General features: G+C 37.8%; 2 protein-coding genes across 6 annotated transcripts; both read left to right on the top strand.

Moving 5' to 3' along the window:
- Nucleotides 1-837: 837 nt before the first annotated feature.
- LOC122642152 (serine/arginine-rich SC35-like splicing factor SCL30A) lies at nucleotides 838-13829 on the top strand. Of its 2 annotated transcripts, XM_043835575.1 has the most exons (8): nucleotides 838-958; nucleotides 4312-4484; nucleotides 10432-10509; nucleotides 11129-11293; nucleotides 12569-12691; nucleotides 12770-12980; nucleotides 13768-13771; nucleotides 13817-13829. In XM_043835575.1, exons 2-6 carry the CDS (start codon nucleotides 4336-4338, stop codon nucleotides 12969-12971), a joined length of 717 nt encoding a protein of 238 aa, XP_043691510.1. In that variant the 5' UTR covers nucleotides 838-958; nucleotides 4312-4335; the 3' UTR covers nucleotides 12972-12980; nucleotides 13768-13771; nucleotides 13817-13829. The 2 variants fall into 2 exon arrangements, with proteins under 2 accessions (XP_043691510.1, XP_043691511.1); XM_043835576.1 differs by lacking the exons at nucleotides 13768-13771; nucleotides 13817-13829 and having other exon boundaries at nucleotides 12770-13044.
- Nucleotides 1539-22536, top strand: LOC122642151 (glucan endo-1,3-beta-glucosidase 4-like). Of its 4 annotated transcripts, none has more exons than XM_043835574.1 (5): nucleotides 1539-1555; nucleotides 17503-17603; nucleotides 20471-21724; nucleotides 21992-22019; nucleotides 22106-22536. In XM_043835574.1, the coding sequence occupies exons 2-5, from the start codon at nucleotides 17537-17539 to the stop codon at nucleotides 22242-22244; spliced, it is 1488 nt and encodes a 495-aa protein (XP_043691509.1). In that variant the 5' UTR covers nucleotides 1539-1555; nucleotides 17503-17536; the 3' UTR covers nucleotides 22245-22536. The 4 variants fall into 4 exon arrangements, with proteins under 4 accessions (XP_043691509.1, XP_043691508.1, XP_043691507.1 ...); XM_043835573.1 differs by lacking the exon at nucleotides 1539-1555 and adding an exon at nucleotides 16138-16159 and having other exon boundaries at nucleotides 17471-17603; XM_043835572.1 differs by lacking the exon at nucleotides 1539-1555 and adding an exon at nucleotides 16259-16516 and having other exon boundaries at nucleotides 17471-17603.
- Nucleotides 22537-27179: the final 4643 nt, after the last annotated feature.

Below are 27179 nucleotides of genomic sequence, written 5' to 3'. Positions count from 1 at the left end.
GCAGAAAGTTGGTTTTATAGTCTAATTTTTTTCCCCCGGTAAGATCGAATTACTGCAGAACAGAGAGCCATGAAACTGGGAACTGAGTGTGAAACCAGAGTTTGAACAACAAACTTAATCTCAATCAACGAAAAGGAGAGCATGAATTATTGAGGAAGCCTAGCAGTAGTAACTAAAGAACATGAATACCGAGCTGGGAACTAAAACCATACTGTAATCAAAGTTTGAACCACAAACCCAATTCCAATCAGCAAAAATAGAGAACAGTTCAGAAGTGTATTGGAATACCACCAGTACTATTAAAGGAACATGAACGTTGAGTCTGGAAATGAGTGGAAAGCCTAACCAAACTAGAGTGAACCGTAAACCCAGTTCAAATTAGAATTGTTCTAATTCCGATGGAAACAATGAAGAAAACAACAAATGGAGGGGACTCAAACAACATTGTTCAAGATTATTCTTTTCGAAAGATAAAAACTAAAATGTAGCAGGAGGAGGAAGATTTTTGGGGGTTTTAGGTTTCTCACAGAAATATAACAGGAAGAGTTGGAGGAAGAAGACGACGATTTGGGGAATATAGGTTTGAGGATGTAAAAAGGGTAAAAATGGTATTTCAATTTTATCATTTTAGTTCAAAATATAATAAGGGTAAAAATGTCTTTTATATTTTAAAACTAATACGGTCAGCCTTCATGGGTACAAACGTAATTATTGAAACAATCGGGCATGTTTTGTAATTAGTTAAAATACGAGGGAGGTGCATGTAATTTGCTAAAAAAACCCATTTCGTTCTGCTCGGCGAAGCTTCGCGAATTAAAAGAGGTGTCTCAAAGGCCCGAGGGAGGGCAAAGAGCAAACCCTTCCTACCCCAACTGAAACCCGCAGAGATCAAATCAGAGTTGAGAGTGCGAGAAAGCATTAGAACTAGTGAAGCAACAACGATTCCTTTGTGTTTTAGGTATCTTCTTCTACCGAGCACTTCATTTTATTTAATTTATTTGTCATTATTGTTATTATTGTATGGCGACTATTGTCGTTTAAGGATACATTTGTTGTGAGATGTTATTGTTGATTTAGGGTTTCCCTGTATGGTTTTCATGTCGAGGTCGATTAATTTTAGACTTGACTTGCATGCTTTCGATTTTATTTATCTAGTAGTGATGCGAACATCTTTGTTTCCGCTAATGCTTTTATTTAGTATTGACGGTTTTTCTGTTACGGATCGTCAAATTTTTCTCTAGGATTAGTTACATTTCTCTGTTAGTTCGGAGTTGTTTCGTGATCTGCAAATCGATTCAAGTTCAGTTTGCTTGTTTTCAGTGCCACTAATTGTGTAGCAAAAATTGTGTGCGCGATCTCTATAGACAGTCCTGTAGATGTGAAAGAAGGAGGAAAAAAAAGGAATGCAGAATTTCTGAAGATTTTTTATTGAAGCTTTTGCATGTATCGAGAGAGAAACGGACAGTTCCTGGGTGCTTATTTGGCGGTTAGGGGAAGAGGGAACCGTGGAGATTCAGAATTGCAAGGGGGGGGGGAGAGAGAGAGAGAGAGAGAGAGAGAGAGAGAGACAAGAGGGAACCCTCACGCACAATTACTTTTTACACAAACTAGCAAGTTCAACTTAAATTCTCAAAATCTGAATTCTCCTACCATATTACATCAATTTAAAGGAAAAAAACCTTGCATAAGAATAGAAACTACCTAAAATGGAAACCAACTAAAAGAAGAAACTACCAAACTAAACCATATCTAAGAGAGAGGAAATTACCTAAGAAGCTCCTATGTGATCTACCCATGTAATAAACTAAACTAAACCAAATATCGCATCCTAAGTAAACTGTCAGCCCTTGCCAAACCAGAAAACCGGTTTAGGACCAGTTCTTGGTTTGGGCCTCTAAAGTGGGTCATGTCGGTCCAGCTAGGCTAAGGCAACTGCATCACTACCTCTCGAAGAATCCAATCAACGCTAGGTTTTAGGTATAGGTTGCTAACCTAATGGCTTCTTGATTCCCGTCAATAGCTATACCAATCAGGAAGTAAAGGAGAGGAATTTAAAGTCTGAAACTGAAGCTGGTGGTAAACAGAGAAACAACTCTTTGTGATGCTTTCGTGCTCACCATTGGACAGGGTTTAAGGAGTGAGGCCCTAAGGGTTTGTTCGCTCAGGGATGGGTTGCCTTCAACTCAAATCTGAGAGCAAAAGAGAGATGATGGAGAGATCGATAGCAACAATTCTGGTTGCTGGTATCTTTGGAACAGTGACACTGGGAAAGAAAGAATAAAGGAAGAAATAGAAAAGTGAGAATTAGATCGCACAAAAGAGAGAGGGAGGGTGGAAGTCGCACACGCATTGGCCTCCAAGGCTCTCACAAAATCAAATCATTCTGTTCTTTTCAATCTGCTCAACGAATTTGGTTACAAGCATATATATAAAAAGAAATTAGGAGTTTCCTAATCAAAATCTAAAACATAAATAGAATTAAATTCTATCTCCTTAATTACCTAATCCAATCTAAAAGGAGTTAAACACTAAAGTTAAAAGGAACGAAATTCTAGCCTAACCAAAAGATTACAGGTTAAATCCCAACTATTAAAAACCCTAATAAATAAAAAAAACTAAATATCCTATTGAACCCATAAAAATGCTCTTGCATCAATTCTCTCAATGTTGAGAAAAACTCGACCTCGAGTTTTGAAAAAAGGCAGAACCAACATCACTTGATCGGCATTCACAAACATCGACTTGGATGGAGTGAGGATCCAGTGAGTCTCACGATCAACCGTCACGATCTTCTGATGGTCGTTGGCAAATGACATCTCTGCAATTGGAATCTGATCGTATGGTTTTACAACGGAATCAGACCGTTGTTCAATTCTCCAACTGCATCCTTCATCGGACCATTCACTTTGGCTTGATTGTCACGTTCGTTGGCCGGTGTTATTATTATTAGCAAGCTGCTGACAACCTGTCTTTAAATCAAGAGTGTTGTTTGCAATTTACGAAAACCATCTCTAATCGAAAGGAGTAAATTGTATCGATCAACCTCCATGATGTAGCCTCAGGTTCGGCTTTGATACCAATTTGATGCGAACCCGGTTCGAGTTAACCCTTATTGGGTCATTTATGGGCCCACCCAAACTATTAAAACCAAGTACTAAGGCAATAATATCGGTTTGGTTAATAACCAGAAAGTGTAAGGAGTTTCTTGGTTGCCAGTACACAAAGAGAATTAGCATTTGTAGTATGAGGGTACACTTGGAAAGGTATGTAAAGTATGACAAAGTAGAATAAAGGAAAATAAAAGGGGCAGTTTAGGAAAAACAAAAAATATCCCAACTAATGAAAACCCTAATAATAAATAAACTAATTATCCTACTGAACCCAAAAATTAATTGGACCCGGTTCTTGAACTGGGTTCTCAAACGTGTTTGAGTCGACTTATAAAAATGCTCCTGCATCAATACTAGAGTAGAATTGTCTTTGCTGGGCTTGGCCAGCATGTGAATGTTCTGATGTCCTGTTGAATTTTGGGTGGGCTACTGGTCCTATGTGGATCTTTGGAATTTCATTGTTATTTGTGATGGTGAATTTGTAATGGCTGGTCCTTAGATTTAAATTGGCACAACTAGTCAGAGCCATCCAAATGTATAACTGGCCTCTGTTCTGGGGACTGCCAGCCTGATGTTCTCAGACTTGGTCTGAAGCCTATGCCAGATTTTAAGCTTTGACCTTTTTAGGCATGAACTCTGTCTGGCCTAGCAGGTGAAGTCTCAAGTTGGGGTAGTCTGTCCCCTTTATGTCTGCGTGGGATCTGGTTATATCAATTGATTCAGCTTTTGTATCTTCTCTTTCTTTCAGTGAAATGTTTCTTCACATCTCAATCCTGTGTTTTGATGATATCTTTCTTCTATGATACAGAAACCATGCGTTGCTGATGGTGTTTTTGAAATGCTTGAGTGTGTGTGAAAATACTATTTGCTAACATGAATTCTTTTTAAAACCAACTATTACTTTCAAGGTTTAAACACTTTGAATTGGGTACAGGATCGGTCTCCATCAATTCCAATTTGATTCCGATTCAAATCGTCCCTGAATCAGCCAGACTTGGTTGGACTCGCCTGAACTTGGTCTGACTCAGTACACATAGAATTGTGGTAAATTGGAATCAGTTGGCCGATTCTGATCCAAGTTTTAAAACCCTGATTATTGGTATTTGAGAATTTGAGTAGCTAATATGATGCAGTATGCTTTGCCTTTTGAGCTGTTTTTCTGTCTTATGTTCTTTTTTTTTTCTACTTGAATTGTGTACAGGTTAGGTATTGTCTACTTTTACGAATGAGGGGTAGAAATTACAGCTACAGCCCATCACCACCAAGGGGTTACAGCAGACGAGGTCGGAGTCCCAGCCCCAGGGGTCGTTATAGAGGTCGTAGTAGAGATCTTCCTACTAGCCTTTTAGTTCGCAACCTTCGCCATGATTGTAGGTTTGTCCTTATCAACTTTGCTTTTCTTCTTGCATCTCTTTTGTTGCTCTAAAGAGAGAATATTTGGCTGTTATTATACATCTATCACTTATGCATAAAATACTTCTCATTTTTTTTCTTTTTTTCTTTTGTTGAGAACCCTATTTTTATGTACTATCATTGGGCTGCTGAAGTCATGCATTTGGCCCCATACAACTATAGTCGGTATTAATGCATGGGACTACTCAGAGTTATTGTACATTATTTACATGCTTTATTATATTAAGTTCTACATAGCTTGCTGTGAAGCACAAGGAAATGCCCTAGTTTGCTTGTAAATTTATATTTAGATGCTTGCAATATCCCGTGCTAATTTTTTTGTTAAATTCTTGTTTTTATTTCAAACAAGGATGCATAAATAGATTTTTTGTGGGTGAATGATACATAAATCTAAATTGAGGGGCAACATGAGGAGTCCTTTACTATGTGGATATTCAAGGGGCAACATGAGGAGTCCTTTGGAGAAATTTGAGCAAGGGAGCCTACCTTGGATAATCTCAGCTCTGATATGTGAAACGACTCAGAGCTTTAGAAAGTTTTCTTTGGACATTTGAGAGCACTAAATTTAATTAAGTGCACTGTGCTTTGTAGTTGGATTATGTCCTGCTCTCTTACACTCAATGCTTCAATCACGTTCTTCTTAAATATTTAAAGCAATATGAAAATCCAGATTATGGATCTCAGATGCAAGCAGGCCCAATGATCAAATCTATAATCAGACTTGAGATAAAGGAAGCAACTGCGTTGTTTAGAGAATAAATCATATCGAAGGAAGGGGTGGAAAAAGTGATAAGATCGATCTTCCTGGCAGGAAGAGGAGGGAAGAAAAGAACAAAAGAGAAGAGAATAAATCAGGTCTGGGATACTAATCCCGTATGCACTGCTCAATAACGCCAAAGCTCTTAAAAAACACTCATATTTTTCATTCTAGCCATCTAATAAATCGTTTGATTACAAGCATATTTATAAAAAAGAAATTGCATCCAACAAGGAAACTATTGTAGATCGAAGAAGGAAGAGGAAGTAAAAAAAAAAAATACAATTTTGCTGTAGCCCTAGCCTAGCCACCAGCCCAACTGGTCCACTTGATCCTGCCCAATCAGCCCACTGATCTGTTTACGGCTTGACAACTGGGTTGGGTATCAACCAACCTTATTTCTCAGCATGTGTGGACCCTACTTGGGTGGATGGTGCTGTTGGAGGGACCCTGTTCTATCTATCCTATACAAGTAGTGCTACTTATTTCCTTTTCGAAGACTTTCTAAATTTTGGAGTTGCTTAATTGTAAAAAAGATCTCTTTTTATTTAGAAGACTTTCCTATTTGATTGATGTAGCATCTATAAATTAAGAAGGGGGATTCCTGCACCACATGTTTGTTACATTAAAAAAAAAAAAGATTGTGTGAGCTATCATTGGGGTGTGAGAGGCATTCATGCTGTGAGAAGCAGTGTTCCCTGGTGGGATTCCAGGGTGGTGACAGGTGGGACGCCTTATCTGTAGTAGGTAAGATACCTACATATATTTCTTCTCTTCTTCTATTCAAACAAAGTCGGTGCTTGGTTTCCTAGTTCCTGCAATTGTTATGATTCCTATTTCTATTTGATATTATTCTTTAGTTCTTGTCCCTTTACTGCCATTAACCTTTCCTCTCAAGTCTTGTAGTCAAATCTGGGTGCAGACCAGGAACCAAGTTGCGGGCTGTTTCTGCTGTAATAACGAAGTTTCCTGTTATCTTTCATTACCATTTTCTCTTTCTTCTAACTACAATCCAACAGCAGGATCAAATCATCCTGTAACAAGTGCCCTCAATTTCAGCTTCAGCTTTGCAAACTTGAGTTTCTAATTTCTGATCAGCTGGGTGTCTCCTTTCTTAACATGGCTTCTGCAGGTTTCTAAATTCAGTTTTGGATTTGGGAAATTTCGAAATTAGTTCCTAATTTCTGCTTTCAGTTACTATTATTTCCCAGTTTCTAAAACTGATTTGACATGTTTCAAAACAAAGCTTTCCAACAAGCCCAAGAGTACTTAAATCTGATTTATATTGAAGGAGTTATGTACCGGTGAAACTTAATTTGGTGCATGCAAATGATGTCAAAATCGCTCTGAATGAAAATATTTTTTGGGCATCAAAACAAATGAATATTGTACCGCACCTTTGGTTTTTAGCAATGTTTTACCGTATTAAGATTTATGGAATTTTTAGATTTGAGAAAAACCCCAGCATTAAAAAGTTGAAAATTACACCTACCGCCGAAAATCCAATTTTTGTTCTTGAATTGAAGGGGTTGATTTTTTATCATTTTGGAATTTTTATTTTTTTAATTATTTTTATTGGATTCAAATAGAGGGTATTTGCTTATTCATGAATAATATCTTATGTAAATGAAATTCTTTAACATTTACTTAAATGATATTAGGCATAAATAAGTGTTTGTCCTGGTTTCTGGCATAAGTGTCTGTCCTGGTTTGTGGCATAAGTGTCTGTCCTGGTTTCCCACTAAATGAAACTCCTATATGAACTTTGATTTTTCAAACTCTGATAGTGCCATTGTGTTTAAATGGCCCAAATAGGTTGTATACCAACTTTCATGACCAAACTAGGTCTAAAACCCACCGAAACGAGCCATCGAGTTCAAAAAAAAAAAAAAAAAAAAACCCCAGCTCACCGAGATCTTGGCCCCACTCGCTTTTTGGCATAGTTCAAAATCTCGCGAAATCTTGATCGAGATTTCGGATATTTCGAGCCGCTTGAAACGAATTGCTACTTCGAATCGAAAAAATAAAATATCTTGAGTGAAATTCTTGAAATTTCGTGATATCTCGAGAATTTGGAAAAATCTTGCGAGATTTCGAATTTTAATTCAAACCCCTTTATATATAAGACAACATTTCGTCAGTCTTGGCCTTAGTAAGTTCGGGAACAGCAATTGAACGGGAACGGATACGTACGGCAATGAAACGGACTAGACGGTAATAATACTTTTCAAAAATCCGGCTTCATAAAACGCATACGGTAATAATACGGTACGCGTTTAATACGGCATAGACGACAATAATACTTTTAAAAAAACGGACATATATTCATTATATAAATGCATTCATCACCTAATAAACAAAATAATATCATGATTTTATGAACTAAAATAAACACAATAATATAATATGCTATATAACATCTCTAAGATTATCATTTAACATACCAAAATATCAATAATCTACAAGAAATGAATGTAGATTGTCTGAAAATGAGATGAGCAAGTTGATTACCTTATCATTAAATCATTCTTCCAACATTACATTTCTTATTATCTACAATGAGATAACCATATATTTTTAACCAGATGTGGTCTTGTGAAGGGGGATGAGTTCCCACTTCCCACTAATTAACCAACACAAGACAAGAGGGAGAGTTCCAGATATGGATCTCCACTGTACACGTTAGCTACAAGAGACAGAAAAACAAGAATAAAATAGAATAGAGATTGAGCCGTTCTCGCCAATATCACACCAGATTCATTTGCTTCACTACCACCATCAAAGTTCAAAGACCAGAGAAACAAGAGGAGAGTACAAGACTTAAGTGCCGCTTTGTTGAACGGAGATGGGGAGGATGATTGGAGATGGAGGGCGGCTACTGTTGCCTGCTACGGTTGGATGTTCAACGCTAATCGAAAGGGACGAAAGGGAAAGTGAAATCGTTTCCCTAAATTCTAATCTTTTGGGTATTTTTTTTTAATTTAAAAAAAAACGTATAATACGTATAATACACATATTATACGAGTATAATACTCGTTTGATTAAAAAACATGTTTTTTTAAATAAAAATACGGGAAAATACGGAGATGGGAGTATTATACGTTTAAAAATTCGGGTACGCGTATTATATGCGTATTTACTAACTAAGGTCTCGGTTGAAACGAGACTTCAAAACAGCTCTGGTTTTTTGGTTTTTGCTCATTTCTTCTCCATTCTTCCACTTTCCATTTGAATCCTTGTCGCATCTACGCCGAAACCATTTGGAGAACACAAGATTCAAACTTCTTAGCACATCTGTGAAGCCTTTCCACTATTCCAGGTAAAACCATATTCTCAAAATTGATTTTTTTTAGGGAAATGCATGATCAATATGTTTGTTTGTGATGAAATACATATATGTTAGACACTGGAAGCTGATCTACAACTTCATGGTGTCTAAAACACCATTTTGGGTGACTATTTTTCCAAAACACCATTTTGGATGACTATTTTTGTAATTTGAACATTTAAATGTGTTTATATACCCTAAAGTAGGATTTCCATGAAGTTTCAGGCCTTAACTTGGCCTAAAACCCACCGAAATGACCTACCGAAACATACCAGAAAAATACAATATTTTGGATATTTCGGTCAGCCCGAAATACCGAAACAAAACGAGTTCTCGAACAATGCTTTTTGGCCAGGTTGAAATCTGTACTCGAGACGAGTTCTTGAACCTTGGCAAAAACGACTGTAGGTGTGGAATGCTTCTTGCACTGTTTGTTTATCGATACACTAACAATGCAACCCAAAAGAATGGAGAGCTCAACCCACTGGAAGTTGGAGGGACCTTAGATAATGCAATAAAGGGTGGTGAAACCTTTAGTAGTGCATCACAAGTGTGAGCAAGGTTTAAAGTATTGGTATAGGGTATCATATCAGAAAGGTGATTTTAAGAGACATATCCTATCATATTGTATCGTATCGAAGACACACAAGATACACACAAGATACACATTGAAATGTTTAGGATACATGCAAAAGGTCGTTTTGAAGCATTAAACACTATAAATAAGGAAAAAGAACAATGCCTGGTCGCGTTCCCTGGCATCCACACACAAGGGGAGGTGAAATGACTGTCCTGCCCCTTTTGTTGGATGCTCTTGCGCACCCCACTCATTTGCCCCCACGCTGATGTAGGAGCCATGCAACCAGGCAGCAAACCCTTTACCAAATAAGTAATATGTAAATATATCATGTACAAAGAGGAGAACAAAGTATGATGGGACAAATTCATTCAATTGATTATGTATAAAGGATGGAGTTTCTTACATGTATTAATACCAAAAAAAAATCATTTTCAGTTTGGGGAAGTTTTGGGGTTTAGATGCATACGCCATTGCAAAAAAAAACATAGTTTGATGCAATCATTCAGTTTGTTTTTCACTAACCTACTGATCCATTGCAAAAAATGACAACAAAAATCCATATTTGAGCAAAAAATTCAAAGTTTTGATAGAAGACTGTTCTTGCACAAATCTGGTTTTGATGATTGATTGCAGGTTGTTTAGTCACCAAATGATGAAATCAAAACTACTAGACTCACTTTTGCTTGTAGAAACAAGGAATCAAGTTGATTTTGCCAAAACAAAATTGATTAGAATGCATTATAGGAGCTCTTGGTAAGTATTTTGCAGTCATTGATCATGTTATACTGTTTACAAGAGATGTATCAAGTGTATCGATAAGTATCAACCATATCGGGTCACGTATCGACCCGATACACACGATCCGGTTTTTAGTTATCATATCGGTGTCTTATTGGTACCCTAAAGATATGATACATATCGGTTAATATTGGCGGATGCATTAAGATACTTAAAACCTTGAGTGTGAGACCTGCAACTCTGGTATGGTATTCATTTCATTTCACTCAGTGTACGACTCAATTTCATTTCTGATGGGATGGCTAGAGATGTTTACCACTTTGTTCTCAGTGTGGTGTCATTTGCGTGTTTCGTTTTTCTTGAAGGAAAATGTATTCATTTGTCTTTATGGATCTTAAATGTCTTGTTTGCCTTTTATCTTCTACGATTGTCAGCTGGCTGTCTTTGCTATGCCACCAAGATTTGTTGCTGTTTTTATTTATTTATTTATTTTTATCTCATGCAGGCCAGAAGACCTCCGCAGGCCATTCGGGCAATTTGGTCCTATTAAGGACGTATACTTGCCAAGAGATTATTATACGGGGTGAGCTTCTTCCTAACTCTACTAATTGGACTGCTCTGAAGTAGTTGGCAAGTTGTGGACTTGTAATTTTGTCAAACATGTACCATCCAGCATTCTTGATTTGGCATTTGTGTTATTTTGAATGGAGTTAAGGTGGCAGTGTGACTTCCCCCTGGGAAAAGAAAGCCCCTCCTTGCTCTTCTCATACTTCTTGTCATTATGTTTTGCCATTTTTCCATAGCAAGTTCATTTTTTATTAAAATTGTTGAGATTTAACAGTTGAAAAGAAATTTTTGAAGATATCAATCAAGTAATAAGAGTTCTGTTGAAGATGATGTAATGTTTGGGAAGATTGGAAGGAAGTTGGGTTTGAATACATTTTGAAGAGTTCAAGTCTTGAAGAATATGAAGTCATCTTAAAACTCTGACATTTACAAGGTCAGCAGCCTTGTGCTTGCTTTTACTTGAATTGCATGAAGTACTTGTAGTATTTCTGCTGAAAATGAACTTCCACAAGTACTGGAATTATTTTGGTGGTTAAATCCATCAAGGTTCTTCAATGTGCATGTTATTTCCGAAGCAGTGTTGTCGGCTTTATGAGTGGTGATCCATTTTGACTATAAACCTGTGTATGTTGCAGAGAACCCAGGGGCTTTGGTTTTGTCCAGTATGTAGACCCTGTTGATGCTGCAGAGGCTAAACATCAGATGGATGGACAAATTCTTCATGGCCGGGAGTTGACTGTTGTATTTGCTGAGGAGAATAGGAAAAAACCATCTGACATGAGGGCGAGAGAACGGTCAAGGTAGGTTTTCCCAGTATAAGTATTGTGTCATTATCAACTATTTGCCATTGATTTCAGTTCTGCCTCTATATTAGCTAGATGAATCTGGTAAATGGTATTTGTGGTTTCAATTCATGGTCAATTGTTCATTGAGAAATGTAAATGTGTCCTGATGTTCCTAATTTGGGGGGTTTGGGGTAGCATTGAAAGCAATAAATGTCCAAAACTATTGGATGTGATAGATTCGTTGTACAACTGTAATTCATGCTTGAAAAAATTTCTAAAATTTCACAGCTTACAGTGGATGTTATTCAAAGATGTTTATGTGTTACTGCAATAACCTTGTGAGTTGTGGCAGAGTTTTATTTTGCTATATAGTACAACATGAGGGTCCCATGTTACAAACCTACTTGTACTGAATCTAGAACTATGGATGAAGCTGCAACTAGGGGACTGGTAGAGATGGTAAGAACTTTTTTAGATCATTGGCCCTTTTCAAAATGTAGATGCAGGTCTTCCAGCTACCTTCATTAATAAATGAAGGGTATAAAAGGATTATTAGTGTATCAGATAGCTCAGCGGCATGTCATCTAAACTTTGCTAGTTGCAACCAAAAATCATTGCTAGTGTTTTTTATTCAGCAGTCCCAAACCCTATATAGAGAAGGGTTGGAATGTCAAGTTGGCAGCTGGCTGTGAATACATTAGCAAAATCCATTGAGCATGGACCCTAGGATTTTGCATTTTCAAGAACGGCAAAATGGGATCTATGTAGCCAACCCCATTTAGTTGGGATATGGCTTGGTTGAGATGAGTTGAGTATTTGGCATGTCATCTAACTTCTGCTTGATTGGACCAATCACTCACAAGTCCATAACCAAGAATCAAACCTCCTATAATTGGTGGTGTGGGAGGAAAGTTTATGACAATAGATTTTCTGGTGGATGAAATTAGGCAAATAAGTTGTTGGGTCTTAGTGCGCTAAATGATTCTTCTGAAGTTGCCGGATCTTTCCTTCAAAATACTCTACAAAGCATTGATTGTTTGAGTTACTCAATTTAATCAAATTTTAAGCACGAGTTTGGTCATGAGTCATGAAGATCAGGAGAGGTGAAGGATGTGACAGACTTTGATAGAGTGAATCTGAATCATAAAGTTTTAAGTTGACAGAAGGGGGTGGGGGTAGGAATTGGGGAAGTTGTGCCCCGTCCTCACACTTTAAGAATGACAGGCATGTTTTGTAGAATTGTGACCTCGAATTTTATGGTGCATTGTTGTTGATATGTTCATGTTTCAGTGGTAGGGGTCGAGTGTATGATAGGAGACGGTCTCCCTCACGTTATTCCCGATCTCCACACGCAAGATCTCGGTCTCACAGTCCTAGTTACTCTCCATCCCCCAGGCGGAGGCATTATTCAAGGTATGTGATTGATAATTTAATGTGGATTTATTTGTCTTGCCATTTGCTTGTTAGCCTAATTCTGATCTTTTTATGCAGATCTGTTTCGCCTCAAGACAGAAGGTACCACCAAGAACCTTCCTACTCCTGCTCTCCTCCCTATAATGGCTCAAGGAGTCGGAGTCTGAGTCGGAGCCCTGGCCGCAGCCCTAGCCGCAGCCGTAGTCCAAGTGGGAGCCGGAGCCGGTCCCCTGATGACTATCCTAGGAAAGCAGGAAGGGAAAGATCGTATAGTCAGTGAATCACTCTGGTTTGGGAAACAGTATGCATAATCCAGTATTCTAATGACAATCTTCAACAATTAGTTTGAATGATATATGTTAGTATATTTAATCTGTAGCTTTGATACACTTTGTGGGGAACCTTGTAGCTGCTACAATTTCCCCTTTTGTATTGTGCCTCTTTGGTTTCAGTGACTGATTTTTTATGGAATAGCATTCCGGTAATGGTCAAGCAAATTGTGCCATGGTGCTTGGAAGGATTAATGTTGTGGTAGTAGCCAATGCAGTCGAGTTGATACTGAAAGCAGAGTATCAGCCGATTCCTGACCAATACAGATACTGATACTTGACACCGTTACATATCAGTTGATACGGTATGGATAGTTTTTTTTTTTTTTGTTTTAAATGAAAATTTGGTTTTGATCTAGAATCAGACATCCTGTTTTGTATCGATACGGTCATTGATTTTGTGAACTAAATCCATGGTTGAAACTTGAAAGGTCTGGAATAGGCTCAGCAGTTCAGGCACGATACCCTTCCAACCAGGGTTCCAAGTATTGGCAAATTGATCGGGAATTGCCCAATTCAGATAGTAATTGGTAATTGGTGGTCACCAATCGTGATTCTTGGATAAATATATCACAATTGTTGGAATATTCTTCGGATTTGTTGATTTTAGGCTTTTTAAGACTGATTTGGAATTGGCACTGTCCGCCTCCGCAGGTTTGGATCAATGGTACAGGTGCAACCATTTGTAACTATAGCTCTACTTTTGGCTGTGGAAAGTAGCAGACGATTAGAGAGAGAGAGAGAGAGAATAGTGTTTTTCTTTTTCACAAGAAAAAACGAGACAACAGTGGAAAAGACTCTTGTTTTGGGGAGAGGGTTGTTCGGCAGAGTGGGGGTGAGGGATGGGTGGATATCCAAACGCTAAGTGGCGAACAGCGTCTCGACGTTTGAGTTTGATACCCGCTGTTACAACATACCTTTCCAACTAACTGGTTTTTTTTTTTTTTTTTTGTCTTCCTTGACAGTAGCCACCCACCCATCTTCTTTACATCTCCCATCAATCGATCAGAAGTTCATTTTCTTTTTTCATCTTTTGCCTTTTGTTCAAACTAAAACCAAGATACCCTACCCCATCCCATAACTGTCGATATTTTTCCGTTTAAATAATAAAAGAATTTATTCTCAGTTTTCATTAGGGATGTAAATGGATCGGATTCGGCTGGGAAATTGTTATATACGCATTCACATCTGATTAGTTTTTGGACGAATTCGGATAGTGTTAAACGGATACGGATATGGATCGAATATTTTATCTGTTTACATATAAATATAACTTTTTGGATAGTTATAACTTATCTATATCTATATTCGTTTAGCTTTCAGACGGATTCGGATAGTGTTAAACGGATACGGATATGGATTGAATATTTTATTTGTTTACATGTAAATATAACTTTTTGGATAGCTATAATCTATCTGTATCTATATTCATTTAGTTTTCAGATGGATTCAGATAATGCTAAACGAATACAAACACGAATACAGAAACGAATTTCGGTTATTCATTTACAACCCTAGTTTTCATAGAGACTGGACCTCCTATCTTAATGACATCGGACTAATTGACTACCAAATTGGGGATGCCCAGCTTGGCCTGATTATGGACTCATTGAAGCCCGGTCACTGCTCCAAATGAGACTGATTGGTTGTTGGTAGTCAACCTTTTATAAGCTGATTAGCTTGGCTGTAGCTTGTTTATAGCCTGAGTAAAAAGCCCAATCAATTAACCTGTTTTTACTCTCTGATTATAGTCCGATTAATATGAAGCTGGGAATGGACCGGTAAAATCCGGTCTGAATAGAAATGTGTTGATGCTTGAACTACGAGACATGATAAACCAAATGGTCGAAAACACCAAATGGTAGAAAACAGTGGGAGACCTAAAATTGATGGAGACCAATTAGGCATGCGCCATTTTGTGTGTTTTCTGTTTTTTAAACATTCTATGAAATTGAAATTGGACGATCTTAATTAATTACCTGATTAATTGTTACCTTCCTTTCTTGAACGGCCTAGATATGCCTAGAGCAAGTGGGGACCAATTAAACCTTAGGCTATGGTCGTGTGTGTCTGCTTAGCATAGTCGGTTTGTGCATGGCTTCTAGATTCTAGAATGCAGTGCCAGGCATGTGTGGACAGTGGAGTTGGAGATTCCCCACTCCCCCTTCTCATAGTTATTACTTATTAGGTATAGGTATTGGTATTGGTATTGGTATTGGTATTGGATCCACCGTATTAGTAATAGTAAAACTAATTTCGATGTGATCCCATACCCTAAAGGCCTAAACTAAAAAACTATGCGGCAGCTATGGCCCTTGATAGTGAGGATTGTACCAAAAAATCCACCATAGGTTATGTTTGTTAAATATGTAGGGAGAGCAAGCGGCATAGAGAAAACGATGCGAATAGGAGGAGGCAATCAAGACATTTCATGTGAAGAGAAGAGAGAAAGACCCAGATGTGTTAGTAAATCCTATTCCCATCCAACAACAGCTCAGACTCAATGGGAACCCTTGTGTTAGACACAACGACTATACGGTGCGCCCATGGACTTACATAGTGGGTCCGGTGAGACAGTGGATCCCAACCTATTCCTACTAAGTATCTTTTTTTATTTTGTTTTTCTTTTGACTCAAGGAAGTGTTTAATGCTTTATTAGCCCTTTCGTGACTTTCCACTTTTCGGTGTCTTTTCAAATGCAATTTCTACCCCCAAAAAAAAAAAAAAAAAAACTTTGAAATTGAAAGAAGCATCTTCTCTTCTTAGTTCTTACACCACCACATGTGACTTTTGGACATACTAAAGGAAATAGAAAAAGAAAAATTTTGAAAAAATAAAGAAATTTCCAGAGTCCCTTCAAATTCTTCATTTCTTTTCTTAAAAAAAATGGCAGCAATTTCCAGAAACTCGAAACCTACGATTTTTGTTCAAAAAAATATAATTTATGAACCTACTCTTACTGACATAAGCAAAAATTCCTTCTTATGTCTTTTTTTATTATTATTATTTTATTAGAGAAAAAATGTTATATCTGAAGACAATTGTGTATTACAACAAATTGCAGGTTTTGTTTCTGCTGCTGATCAGTGACTGAGGAGCGATATTTATAAAAAAAATATATAAATAATTAAATTTTGAGGTACTTCTTTTCCTCCTTTCTTGTGTTTGGGTATCTCTCTGGGTTGGGTTCAGTTCAAATTAATAATGTCTTTTGCCATGTTTTCTATGATGTTTTACTCTTGAGTCTTCAAGTATTGTAGTGTATCTGGATTATGTGTTTACTGTTCCAGCTATAGCCTCTTCTGATTCTACGCCCAGTGTGCAGCTTTATTGGTTTCTGGGTTCTAAAGTTAAATTTATAATAAAATCTCTCTGGATTCTCTCTTGGATACTTGTTTCTGCATTCACCCAGTTTTGTCACAACTGAATGGCTCCGCGATTTTGAGGTCCAACTTGTAAGTTAGCTACCGTTCTTTAGCTGGGTAAGTCGATTCAGGTACCTCTCTTTCTCTCTTTTGCGTGTGTGTGTGTGTGTGGTGGGGGGGGGAGGGGTGTCGGTTGTTTTGCGTTTCTGGGCAATATGTTTTCTGATGGTTTGTGGAGTTTTAGCATCCAGGTTGTATGAGTTAGGGTTATCTTTCTAGACTTGCACCGAGATCCAATTTTTTAAAGTTTGGAATACTTTTTTTTGCTCGTTCTGCGTTTATAATTCCATTTGGTCTAAAGGGCAAAGTTCAGATTTTTGTTTTAATTTCGTATAACTGATGGTAAGAAGCTATAAGTGAATTGACTGTAGTTCTTTGTGAAGTTTAATAACTGTGTAGGGTCATATGATCTCTTCCACTTTCACCATGCCATTCGTACCCGTATAATAGCCTTTTTCAGTTCCCAGGTGTGACAAGTGTTTTTCTTCATTTTACCCTCCATGATTTCTTCTTCTTTTGTCAATTTTTAATGCAGGTCTTTCATATTGTTTTGTCTTTTTTTTCCTTTTAGGTGAACCTTTCATCTTGTTTTCTTGCCTTTTTTCCTGGTTGCATATAAGGAAAATTTTCTGGCTTTAACGCCTGGAACATTATTCCGTTGACAAACCTCAGTACACCAAGGTGCCACTTAGAAGCCATTGCTGTCTGGCTTAACGCCTGGAAAATTACATAATGAACTTTTCTCAGATCCTCAAGATAGAGAAATGTTACTTATGTGAAGCATAATTTAGTTGCTACTAGGTTGAATCTTTTATTGCACTTCTTGGAAGACCATTCAGGTCCATGTGTTTCCTTCTTTGTCCTGGGAATTGGTTTCTGTTTTGTGGTTTAAAGCCTGTTCATGTTTGGCAAGTTGTGGTTCTCTTACAGATTTTTTCATTTCTTTTCACTGATATGCCCAGTTCTAATTTGAGGCCTGCATACTGGTACCTTACCCGATCTTATGTGTGTTTGCTTCTTTACAGTTCTGGCTCTGCCTCAGGAGAGAGAGAAATAACTGTGAAAGTTTAATTTGGAATTTTAGGGGCCAAATGAAGCCTGGAAAATGCCAAGGAAGTGTGTTTTTGCTGCTAACCTTGATTTTTTATGATGTGTCAGGTATTTCAATGTGCTTCAGAAACTTTTACCATAGGATGCCGTTTTTGTTTTCTTTTTCTTTTGTTCCTTTCTATCATTATACCTTTTTAAATACCTATAATCAAGGTTGGAGATGTAACCTTATTTCAATTCTATACATTTTTTTTCCATATTGTATCTTTCTTCCTTCCTCTTTGAGCTTGTGGTCTAATCTGCAATCTGATGGTTCTGACCAATTAACAAGACTAGCGAGTTATCTTCCAGTTTCTAGAGAGGCTTAACCCTCTCTGAACTGTTAAGAAATTTTCTTCTCATTTTTATAGACTCCGCCCAGTGAGAAGGGTGAACATTTTGGGAAATATCTTCCATTTGCTTGCTGCAGTTACTGAACTCTGTTTTATTTACTTATGATATAGCTTTGGATTAAAAGACATGAATAACAATGAATCAATGATAACACACAAACAATTATTGGGAGGGCAATGATTTTCCTAGTTGGCAGATAAAGGGTAGCTTCTTCATCTGCACTATATGGACCTAATTATCCGCCATGTAGCATTTCAGTTGTCAATCAAAATCTTGCTAATGTGTTATCCATGTTATCGTTGGTTCATCTGTTAAGTTTTTGCCTGAAAGAATTGCACCACATGGCAAAATCAGCAGGTCAATTGAGGTCTTTGGATGGCCAACCAATGCACATGGTACTAACCCATCCCCTTGTAGCACAACTAAAAGTAAAAATACACTGGAGAAAATCCATTAGATGGTTAGTGACATGGTTGAGATGTGCCCTAAAATTTGGCAGACAATCCTAGGTCTGCTTTATCTATCCAATGGTCAGATTAACCATTTCAGCCCTCCACTTGGCTTCAACGGCCATGGATTAGGAATGATGGATAAGGAAATACTTTCCCTAATAATGATGTATCGGGGTACCGTTTCCTACAAGGCTGGTCCATTGAGGAGTTGGCACTTATTGGTTTTTTTGTCAATGAATTGCATCTTAGATGTTAGTGTCTTCATCAATGTATTTGCCAGCTATGATTTTCCTTTTTTTTTCCCACTCCAATAGTTCTCCGCAACATGGCAAAAGAATGTCTGTTTGTTTGCAACCTTAGTGTATTTGCCTCTCCTTATTTTGTTATTTGTAGTTCATTATCTCTGCTACATGGCAGAAGGAGAGCCCTTTTCTCACCTTTTAAGTTGTAGAATATTAGAATTTCTACCAATGGTATATAGTGAGAAAAGCACTTTATACATGGTTAGTTACAAAGTAAATGGTGACAATAACTCTGTTGACCAAGTCCAATTTCTTTCACCGGCTATTGATATGGATTCAATGTCATCTTGTTTTAGCATTGGATTTGTGATTCCTATTCTTTTAGGAGTCTATGAGTAACTCCTCTAGGAAAGTCTCAATTAATATTGAAAAGTTAAGACTTCCTAGTTTCCTCTTATTGATTTTGTGGTATGGAGGATAAAAGTGCAACTCAGTCCATCAATTGATCCATGATGTCATAAACCACTAATCTTTGCACAGATACCTTATGAAATCTAATCTACGTCAAACCCACACCATAACACTATAAATATAGCTTGCCCATTGTTGATAAGTCGGAAGCTATTAAGTGGGTGGATCAAGCGTGCTGTCTAGCTTATCTTCCCTTTCATTAAATTAGCTGATGAAATGATGGAGATCACTAACCCTCAGTTCGCCCTGAGCAAGATGAAATGTCAGCTTCTTCTTACCTTAATCCAAATGACTCTCGCATAAAATATCTTGGTGAAGTTGTTGGCCTGAACAGCTCTTGAGTATATTGGCAAGCACAATACAGTCAACATTTGAATACTGAAGCATATCAATTGGAATGAGAACTTGAGATGTGCTTATGAGGTACAAGGGTTCTGGGACTGCTGACTACCTTTTGTGTCAGCACAGGGAAGTCCTGTAGCTTGCCTAGGTTTCGGTGTGTAAATAATCAGTCCCCAATCTGTTGAGTCATTAGATCAGTGTCAATGAGAATCCTTTATGTCAGGTTTGTCAGCACGTTCATTTTCAAGCATATGAACTGTGGAATTTCATTTCCTCCAAATATAGGACACATGAACGAAAGTTAGTCCTGACATTATGAAATCCATCTCAGTGAATGAGGGTAATCTCCATGGTATGTCACCCTTCATCTTCATCCATTTAACAAGGAAGTTCTGTTTGACCTATAAAGAAGGTGAGCTAGGGGATATTAATGCAGCCCTTCTGCATCCTCTGCTTGCACTTCACTGGTTTGGCCAGTTGTTTTCCCGATGGTAAATCCATCACTACTTGAAATTGTGCTTCCTACTCCTCGTGGCCATCATGAATGGCAATCAATTTCTTTGTCAGGTCCAAGGAAGTTATACTAAAAATTGGATGGTTCTAGAAACTTATTGGATTATCCAATTGATAGTTGTATTCTTATCTTTTTGGAGGATGGGCCTTGGTGCAACGATAAAGGTTGCTCCATTGTGACCAAGTGGTCATGGGTTTGAGTCTGGAAACAGCCTCTCTGCGAAAGCAGGGGTAAGACTGCGTACATTATGACCCTCCCCAGACCCCGCAGTGGCAGGAGCCTCGTGCACTGGGTACGTCCTATTATTATTATTATAGTTGTATTCGTATCTTTTTGTGCACCTTGCATATAGACAGTCTTTCTCCTTTCATATCATATGCAATACTTGCTATAAAATAGAAAGAAGGGAACAAAGATGACATTTCATTTCTTTCCTGAAAAGTCTTGCATGGGATACAATAAAAAAATTATATATGCAGAAGGAGTATTCAAAGACCAAGTGCATGGAGCAAACTAGATTTTCCTCTGTCTGTTCCTGAATTGTATTGCTTGAACTTACAGGTGCATTCATAGGGATAAACATTGGCACTGATGTCTCCAATTTACCATCTGCTGCGGATGTGGTTGCAACCCTTAAAGCTTATCAAGTTACTCATGTCCGTTTCTATGATGCGGACCATCAAATGCTGAGTGCTCTTGCAGGCACTGGGATTGAAGTCATGGTGGGGGTCACTAATGAAGAGGTGCTAGGGATTGGAGAATCACCATCAGTTGCAGCAGCCTGGGTCAATAAGAATATTGTAGCTTATGTGCCACAAACCAATATCACAGCCATTGCTGTTGGCAGTGAGGTGCTGACTTCAATACCCAATGCTGCTCCCGTACTGGTTCAAGCCATGAACTACCTTCACAATGCTCTAGTTGCTTCAAATATCAATTTCCAGGTCAAAGTTTCGAGCCCACAGTCCATGGACATGATTCCTAGGCCTTTCCCTCCTTCCACTGCCACCTTCAATTCCACATGGAACTCCACCATGTACCAGTTCCTCCAGTTTTTGAAGAACACCGGATCCTTTTATATGTTAAATGCTTACCCTTATTATGGTTACACTAAAGGGGATGGCATCTTTCCAATTGATTATGCCCTTTTTAGGTCACTTTCTCCAACCAAACAAATTGTTGATCCCAATACTCTTTTCCACTACACCAGCATGTTTGACTCCATGGTTGATGCAACCTATTACTCTATTGAAGCACTCAATTTTTCTGGGATTCCTGTCCTAGTGACAGAATCGGGCTGGCCGTGGCTAGGTGGAGCCAATGAATCTGATGCAACTCTTGAGAATGCACAGACATACAGCAACAACTTGGTCCGCCGAGTGCTCAATGATTCAGGTCCTCCTAGTCAGCCAACTATACCAATCAGTACATACATTTATGAGATGTTCAATGAAGACAAACGACCAGGGCCCACATCTGAGAAAAATTTCGGCATATTTTTTACAAATGGAACAACCGTGTATCCTTTGATTCTGGGTTCTTCATCTCAACTTACTGGGAACTCTTCTGGTGTTGGGGTGTTCTGTGTGGCAAAACAAGGTGCAGATTCTGATGCTTTGCAGGCTGGTCTGAACTGGGCTTGTGGGCAAGGACAGGCTAATTGCACTGCTATTCAAGAGGGGAAACCATGCTATAATCCTGACACTCTCCAGAACCATGCCTCTTATGCGTACAATGATTATTTTCACAAAATGCAGAGTGTTGGTGGGACTTGTGATTTTAGTGGTACAGCCACCGTTTCCAACGTTGATCCTAGTAAGATCGTACATTCTTCTTTCAATATCTTACCCTCTTAGACTTTTGGTCAAAAAAAACCAGCAATTAATGTGACCTTCCAATTTTTGTAAAGTAATTAAATTATTGGTAGTTTGAAGAATGTGGACTTGAAGAGTTTTAATTATTCTCTTTCTGTAGCTATCTAGTGTGAGTGGATGTGCATTCCTTAGCCTCTCTTTTTTTGGGTAGAAATTAGCCACTCATATGAGTATTGTATGTGTTTCTGATGGTGTGTATGCTTTGCAGGCTATGGTTCGTGTATTTTTTCTGGAAGGTGAGCAGCTGTTGAATTTTTCTTCTCCTAGAAAATTGTAACGTATTTGTTACGCATGCTCTAAACATGTTTTTTTTTTGTTGCAGTTCTAATTCAAACACAAGTGGAGGAACAACTCCATCTGCATTTGGACCCTCGGGCACCATTGATGCTGGTTCAACTTCAACCCTGCAAGTTTCCAAGCTTATGTATCTGATTCTGGTGATTCTTCTTTCTCTTATCTGATTCCCAAGAGTACATATTTCCAATTTTTGCACCAGTTTTGATCAAGTTTAAAACAGTGCTTGGAGATAGCGGTGTTGTAAAGAGCAAAGAAAGAGAGACGTATTGTTCTTGTCCAAGAACTCTCAACCATGGTTGAATGTTCATTCTTTTGTTTTTCATTCTCTGTTGATAATTCTTTCCCCCCCTTCCCTGTTGTCTTTTCACATCTTGGGTTTCACTTGTATACTCCTTGGTACAATTCAGTAAACCTCGCCATGTTTATTTAGCAAGTTGGATTGCACATTTAAATGATTACTTCCTGCTTTACTAGTATTTTCTCAAGCATTTAAATAATCCCTTACTGTAAATAGTTGAAATATCCTTCCCCAGTCCAATCCAAGAGGCAGATACTCAAGGCTTAAAAACTCCTCTTCTTCACCTGAAATAGGCCACTAACTAATGTTTGAGCTGGGATATGATTAACCACAGGGTTTTAGGTATCGGTATTGTATTGGATTGGCCAATCTGTATCTGTGTCAGTATCAGCCATGACTGATACCGATACATATTATTGGTATCGAGCAAAGAGGTGATGGTTTTTGTATTTGCAAGCGATTTGGACTGATATGGACTGATTCCATCTGATATGTATCGGCATCAGTCCAAATCGATTTAGCTATGTTTATGTAGATCTGCTTGTGAAAATGTCTACAAAAATAATAGCTAAATCTGAAGTAGCCCATGGGTGAAGAGAAACGGATCCGTCCCTCCTTAACTTGAAAAGAATAGAATCATAAATGTATAGTTCTAAAAATGATGATGGACTTCAATTTCTTTTTTTTTTTTGGGTAGGAATAAGTCTATTGATGAGCATGTGTAGGACACATGGTTTTAAGATTACAAAGATCTGTCAACCAAGGATTGAAAAATGGCCAAATTATCATACATTGCAAAGACAGGGTCTTCTTTGCTAGGGCATCGGTTACAAAGTTCGACTCCCTAGGAATATAACCAAACTTATATGAAAGAAGGTGCGGTTTTAGAAAATTGAAATCCGAGGTGATAGGCTGAAGTGTGGAGGAGGGGGGGGAGGGCTCTTGAGGGAGAGTGCACCTCTATTTCTTTAGAGCAATAAGAATCTAGTGAAATATTTGGGTTTGTATTAATGTCCTCAAAACCAGCTAGATATTTAGAAAATGGTTCGAATTGATCAATGTTTGAAACGTGCCTTGTGTTGACCCAGTCAGGGTGAAGAGTTTGATTTTGTTTTTTTGGGTACTGAAACCTATTCTTCTACCAACCACCCCCCCCCCCTCAAAAAAAATATTATAAACCTATTCTTAACCTAACCTTAAGGATTAGCAAGCCCTAATGTCATCCCTAATTAGATATTATTAATTTTTTTTTTAATTAAGGAGAGGATTCTCTAAGGAAGTGATATAAAAGAGCACACCACTGAGGTGTGAGAGAATGACAAGACAATGAGGTCATTTCATGTAAAGAGGAGAGATAGAGAGGATGCTATCATACACTCCCTAAGGCTCATAACACTTTTTCCTTTTTAGGGAAAATGTTTTCTTATCCAGAAGTGTGGCCTATGCAAGTGCTTTCCTATCTCTGTCTCTCTATCATGTACCGGAAAAAAAAAGTATCTATGTCTCTCTATCCTCTTATGATATGACATTTCCAATTCCTATTGGAGAGGAGAGATATAGACCTAGGGACGATGGCATAGATCACACTGCAAATAGAGAATTTTCCCCCTCATTCATATTTATTATCATTATCTTTATCATCATTATTATCGTAAGGGCAGTACACCGCATGCGTCCAGATAGTGTTTGCCCAATTACCTTTCTCTCAAAAATAAAAATATTTAGAACCTTGAATATTATCAGGATAAAAGATTTCCACCACATCCGTACAAGATACTCTTCACGTCATGCTTGGCCACTTCTTTGATTTAGGAAAGCTTACAATTGGATAGATTCAATAATCAACACCATTTAAACAAACCATCAAATTTAATAGCATTATCCTCTCCAATTCCTAAAGCTCGGCAGTGCGGCATTGCTAGGTGGAGATGCGACACGTGGTAGCTCGGACATCCAACAGTCCGAGCTCAACATAGTCATGAGCTCGGACCGTTAGATATCTGAACTGCCATGTGTCGACATCTCCACCTATCACTGCCAAGATTTAGGTCATGTGGTTGATATCAGGTGTTAAATGCTAACGGTTCTAAAATTAATCCATATTTAAGTCATGTGGTTAATATTTAAGTGATCTCCTTTGTTTTTCAAATTAATCCATATTTAAGTCATGTACTTCTAAATTAAATCCATGTCCCTTGTTTTTCAAATTAATCTATATTTAAATTAATCCATATTTAAGTCATGTGGTTAATATCAGGTGTCAAATGCTAACGGTTCTAAAACTGAAGAATGTAAATTACATACTTCAATTTTAGAACCGTTAGCATTTGAGACCTGATATTAACCACGTGACTTAAATATAGATTAATTTGAAAAATAGAGGGTGCATGTGGAATTATCAAGGGGCCCGTGTGGAATTGTCAGAAAAGCAGGGGGTGCATGTGGAATTTTTGAACGACTTAGGGAGTGCATGCGTATTTAACCCTTTTTTTAAAACCTTTTTATCCTTGTGTGTTGTCATCAGAGGGTATAAAAGCTTCAAAAGTCTATGCAGTGAGCAAAAAATGAACTCAAATTGAAAAATCAATGGCAAAACCCTATAAAATATAGAAAATTATCCTCTCTAATTTCCTAAATCTTGGCAGTGCTAGGTGGAGATGTTGACACATGGCAGCTCAGATATCTAACGGTCCGAGCTCATAGTCTGAGCTAGCACGTGTCGACATCTCCATCTACCAATGCCGCACTGCCAAGCTTTAGGAATTGGAGACGATAATGCTATTAAATTTGATGGTTTGTTTAAATGGTGTTGATTATTGAATCTATCCAATTGTAAGCTTTCCTAATTCAGAGAAGTGGCCAAGCATGACGTGAAGAGTATCTTGTACGGATGTGGTGGAAATCTTTTATCCTGATAATATTCAAGGTTCTAAATATTTTTATTTTTGAGAGAAAGGTACTTGGGCAAACGCTATCTAGACGCATGCGGTGTGCTGCCCTTACGATAATAATGATGATAAAGAAATATGAATGAGGGGAAGAATTCTCTATTCGCGGTGTGATCTACGCCAGTGTCGCTAGGTCTATATCTCTCCTCTCCAATAAGAGTTGGAAATGTCATATCATAAGAGGATAGAGAGACATAGATACTTTTTTTTTTTTCCGGTAAATGATAGAGAGACATAGATACGAAAGCAGTGGCATCGGCCACACTTGGATAAGAAAACATTTTTCCTAAAAAGGAAAAAGTATTATGAGCCTTAGGGGAGTGTATGATAGCATCCTCTCTCTCTCTCCTCTTTACATGAAATGACTTCATTGTCTTGGCTAGGAAGGTCCTGTCTATCATGTGTGAGACAGATTGGCCATTCTCCATTCCGTGGCTTCAGGACCTTTGTGCATTTGAAGCTACTGGCTGTACACATGACTATATTCAGTAAACTCTCTCTTTATCAAAAAAAAAAGTTTAATTTGAAAAGCAAGGGTGCGCATGGATTATCAAGGGGTGCGTGTGAAATCGTCAGAAGAGCAGGGGTGTATGTGGAATTTTTGAACGAGTTAGGGGGTGCATGCGTATTTGACCCTAAAAAAAGGCAAAATTTCTTGTAAGTTTGAAAAATTAAACATTGATTAAAAATTATAAGATTGAATTGGTCACCAAATATGTTCCTAGCGGTGTCAAACACTAGCCCGAAACCACGAATTTGAGGCTGAACCAATTAAAATCGGTCCAAATCGTAATCAAAATGAAGCCTTAATTGATTTTGGATTAAGGTTTTACGACACTGAACCCAAATTGAATCACACCAAAACTGATAAGAAATCGGATCAAAATCAAACCCAAACCGATATAACCTGATAAGAAACCAATAACAACCCTAAATTCATTAAAAAATATATAATTTTTTTCCAACACATAGATATATTGACATGGTAAATTGAACCCAAACCGTTAGCAAAATGATAAGAAAAATCAACATGAAACCAAAATTGAACCAATATTTATCTCTTTTTTTTAGAGGGAGAGGGTTTCCAACATTGCCAGACAGCAGTTTCGTGCACATAAGGACACTTCTTTTGGAATCTGACAATAGGGAAAGGGCATTTATGATATCACCCCCCTCACATGAATAATAATGGATATATGAGCGAGTGTACAATTTCAATTTTTAGCTGGTGTTGTACTAAACTTTTTTCCCTTTTTATGATAACTAATTAAAAATCATATTCATGTAACCAAGTTGATAATATGGAGGTGTCACAAACAAATCAGCATGACAATTTTGCCTCTGGGATAAAATATTTGATTCCATTGGATGAATTATTATTATTATTTTTTATGCTTTTTTAAGGGTTAAAATACAATAGAGGATGATTTATTTAGACTTTAGAGTAATGGAGATACCCGTGTTATGTCAGATTTGTCAATATTACGATAATGTTGTCTTTTTCATACCATGAGGTCCATGACTGCATGACAACTCCAATAATAGTAGCAAAGATTCCACAACTCTCATTCTCACTCATAATGTCGACAGCGAAAGAGTGCCTTTCCTTTCTTTTTAAGTTCCGTGCACTCTCTCTCTCTCTCTCTCTCTCTCTCTCTCTCTCTCATACACAAAAGACACAGAAAAACAAGATTCATCAATCAACACAATTATCAAATCAGTATAAATCATCAATTTGGTCGTCTAACACCTCTCCTTCTCTCTGTAGAACCCATCGATGAAGAACACACGATAACAATTCAAAGAAGGTCAGGTTGGCTAACGCTGCATTTGATATGCATTCTTGGAATACA

This window comes from Telopea speciosissima, chromosome 10 (assembly GCF_018873765.1).
Source record: "Telopea speciosissima isolate NSW1024214 ecotype Mountain lineage chromosome 10, Tspe_v1, whole genome shotgun sequence".
Taxonomy (NCBI): domain Eukaryota; kingdom Viridiplantae; phylum Streptophyta; class Magnoliopsida; order Proteales; family Proteaceae; genus Telopea; species Telopea speciosissima.
This window is presented reverse-complemented; position numbering and strand designations above follow the sequence as displayed.

Coding starts and splice junctions, on each gene's coding strand:
- LOC122642152 (XM_043835575.1), top strand. CDS start 4,336: ATGAGGGGTAGAAATTACAGCTACAGCCCATCACCACCAAGGGGTTAC. Junction 10,510..11,128: donor CCAAGAGATTATTATACGGG/GTGAGCTTCTTC, acceptor TGTATGTTGCAG/AGAACCCAGGGGCTTTGGTT. Junction 12,692..12,769: donor AGGCGGAGGCATTATTCAAG/GTATGTGATTGA, acceptor CTTTTTATGCAG/ATCTGTTTCGCCTCAAGACA.
- LOC122642151 (XM_043835571.1), top strand. Junction 17,604..20,470: donor GATTTTTTATGATGTGTCAG/GTATTTCAATGT, acceptor TTGAACTTACAG/GTGCATTCATAGGGATAAAC. Junction 22,020..22,105: donor TCGTGTATTTTTTCTGGAAG/GTGAGCAGCTGT, acceptor TTTTTGTTGCAG/TTCTAATTCAAACACAAGTG.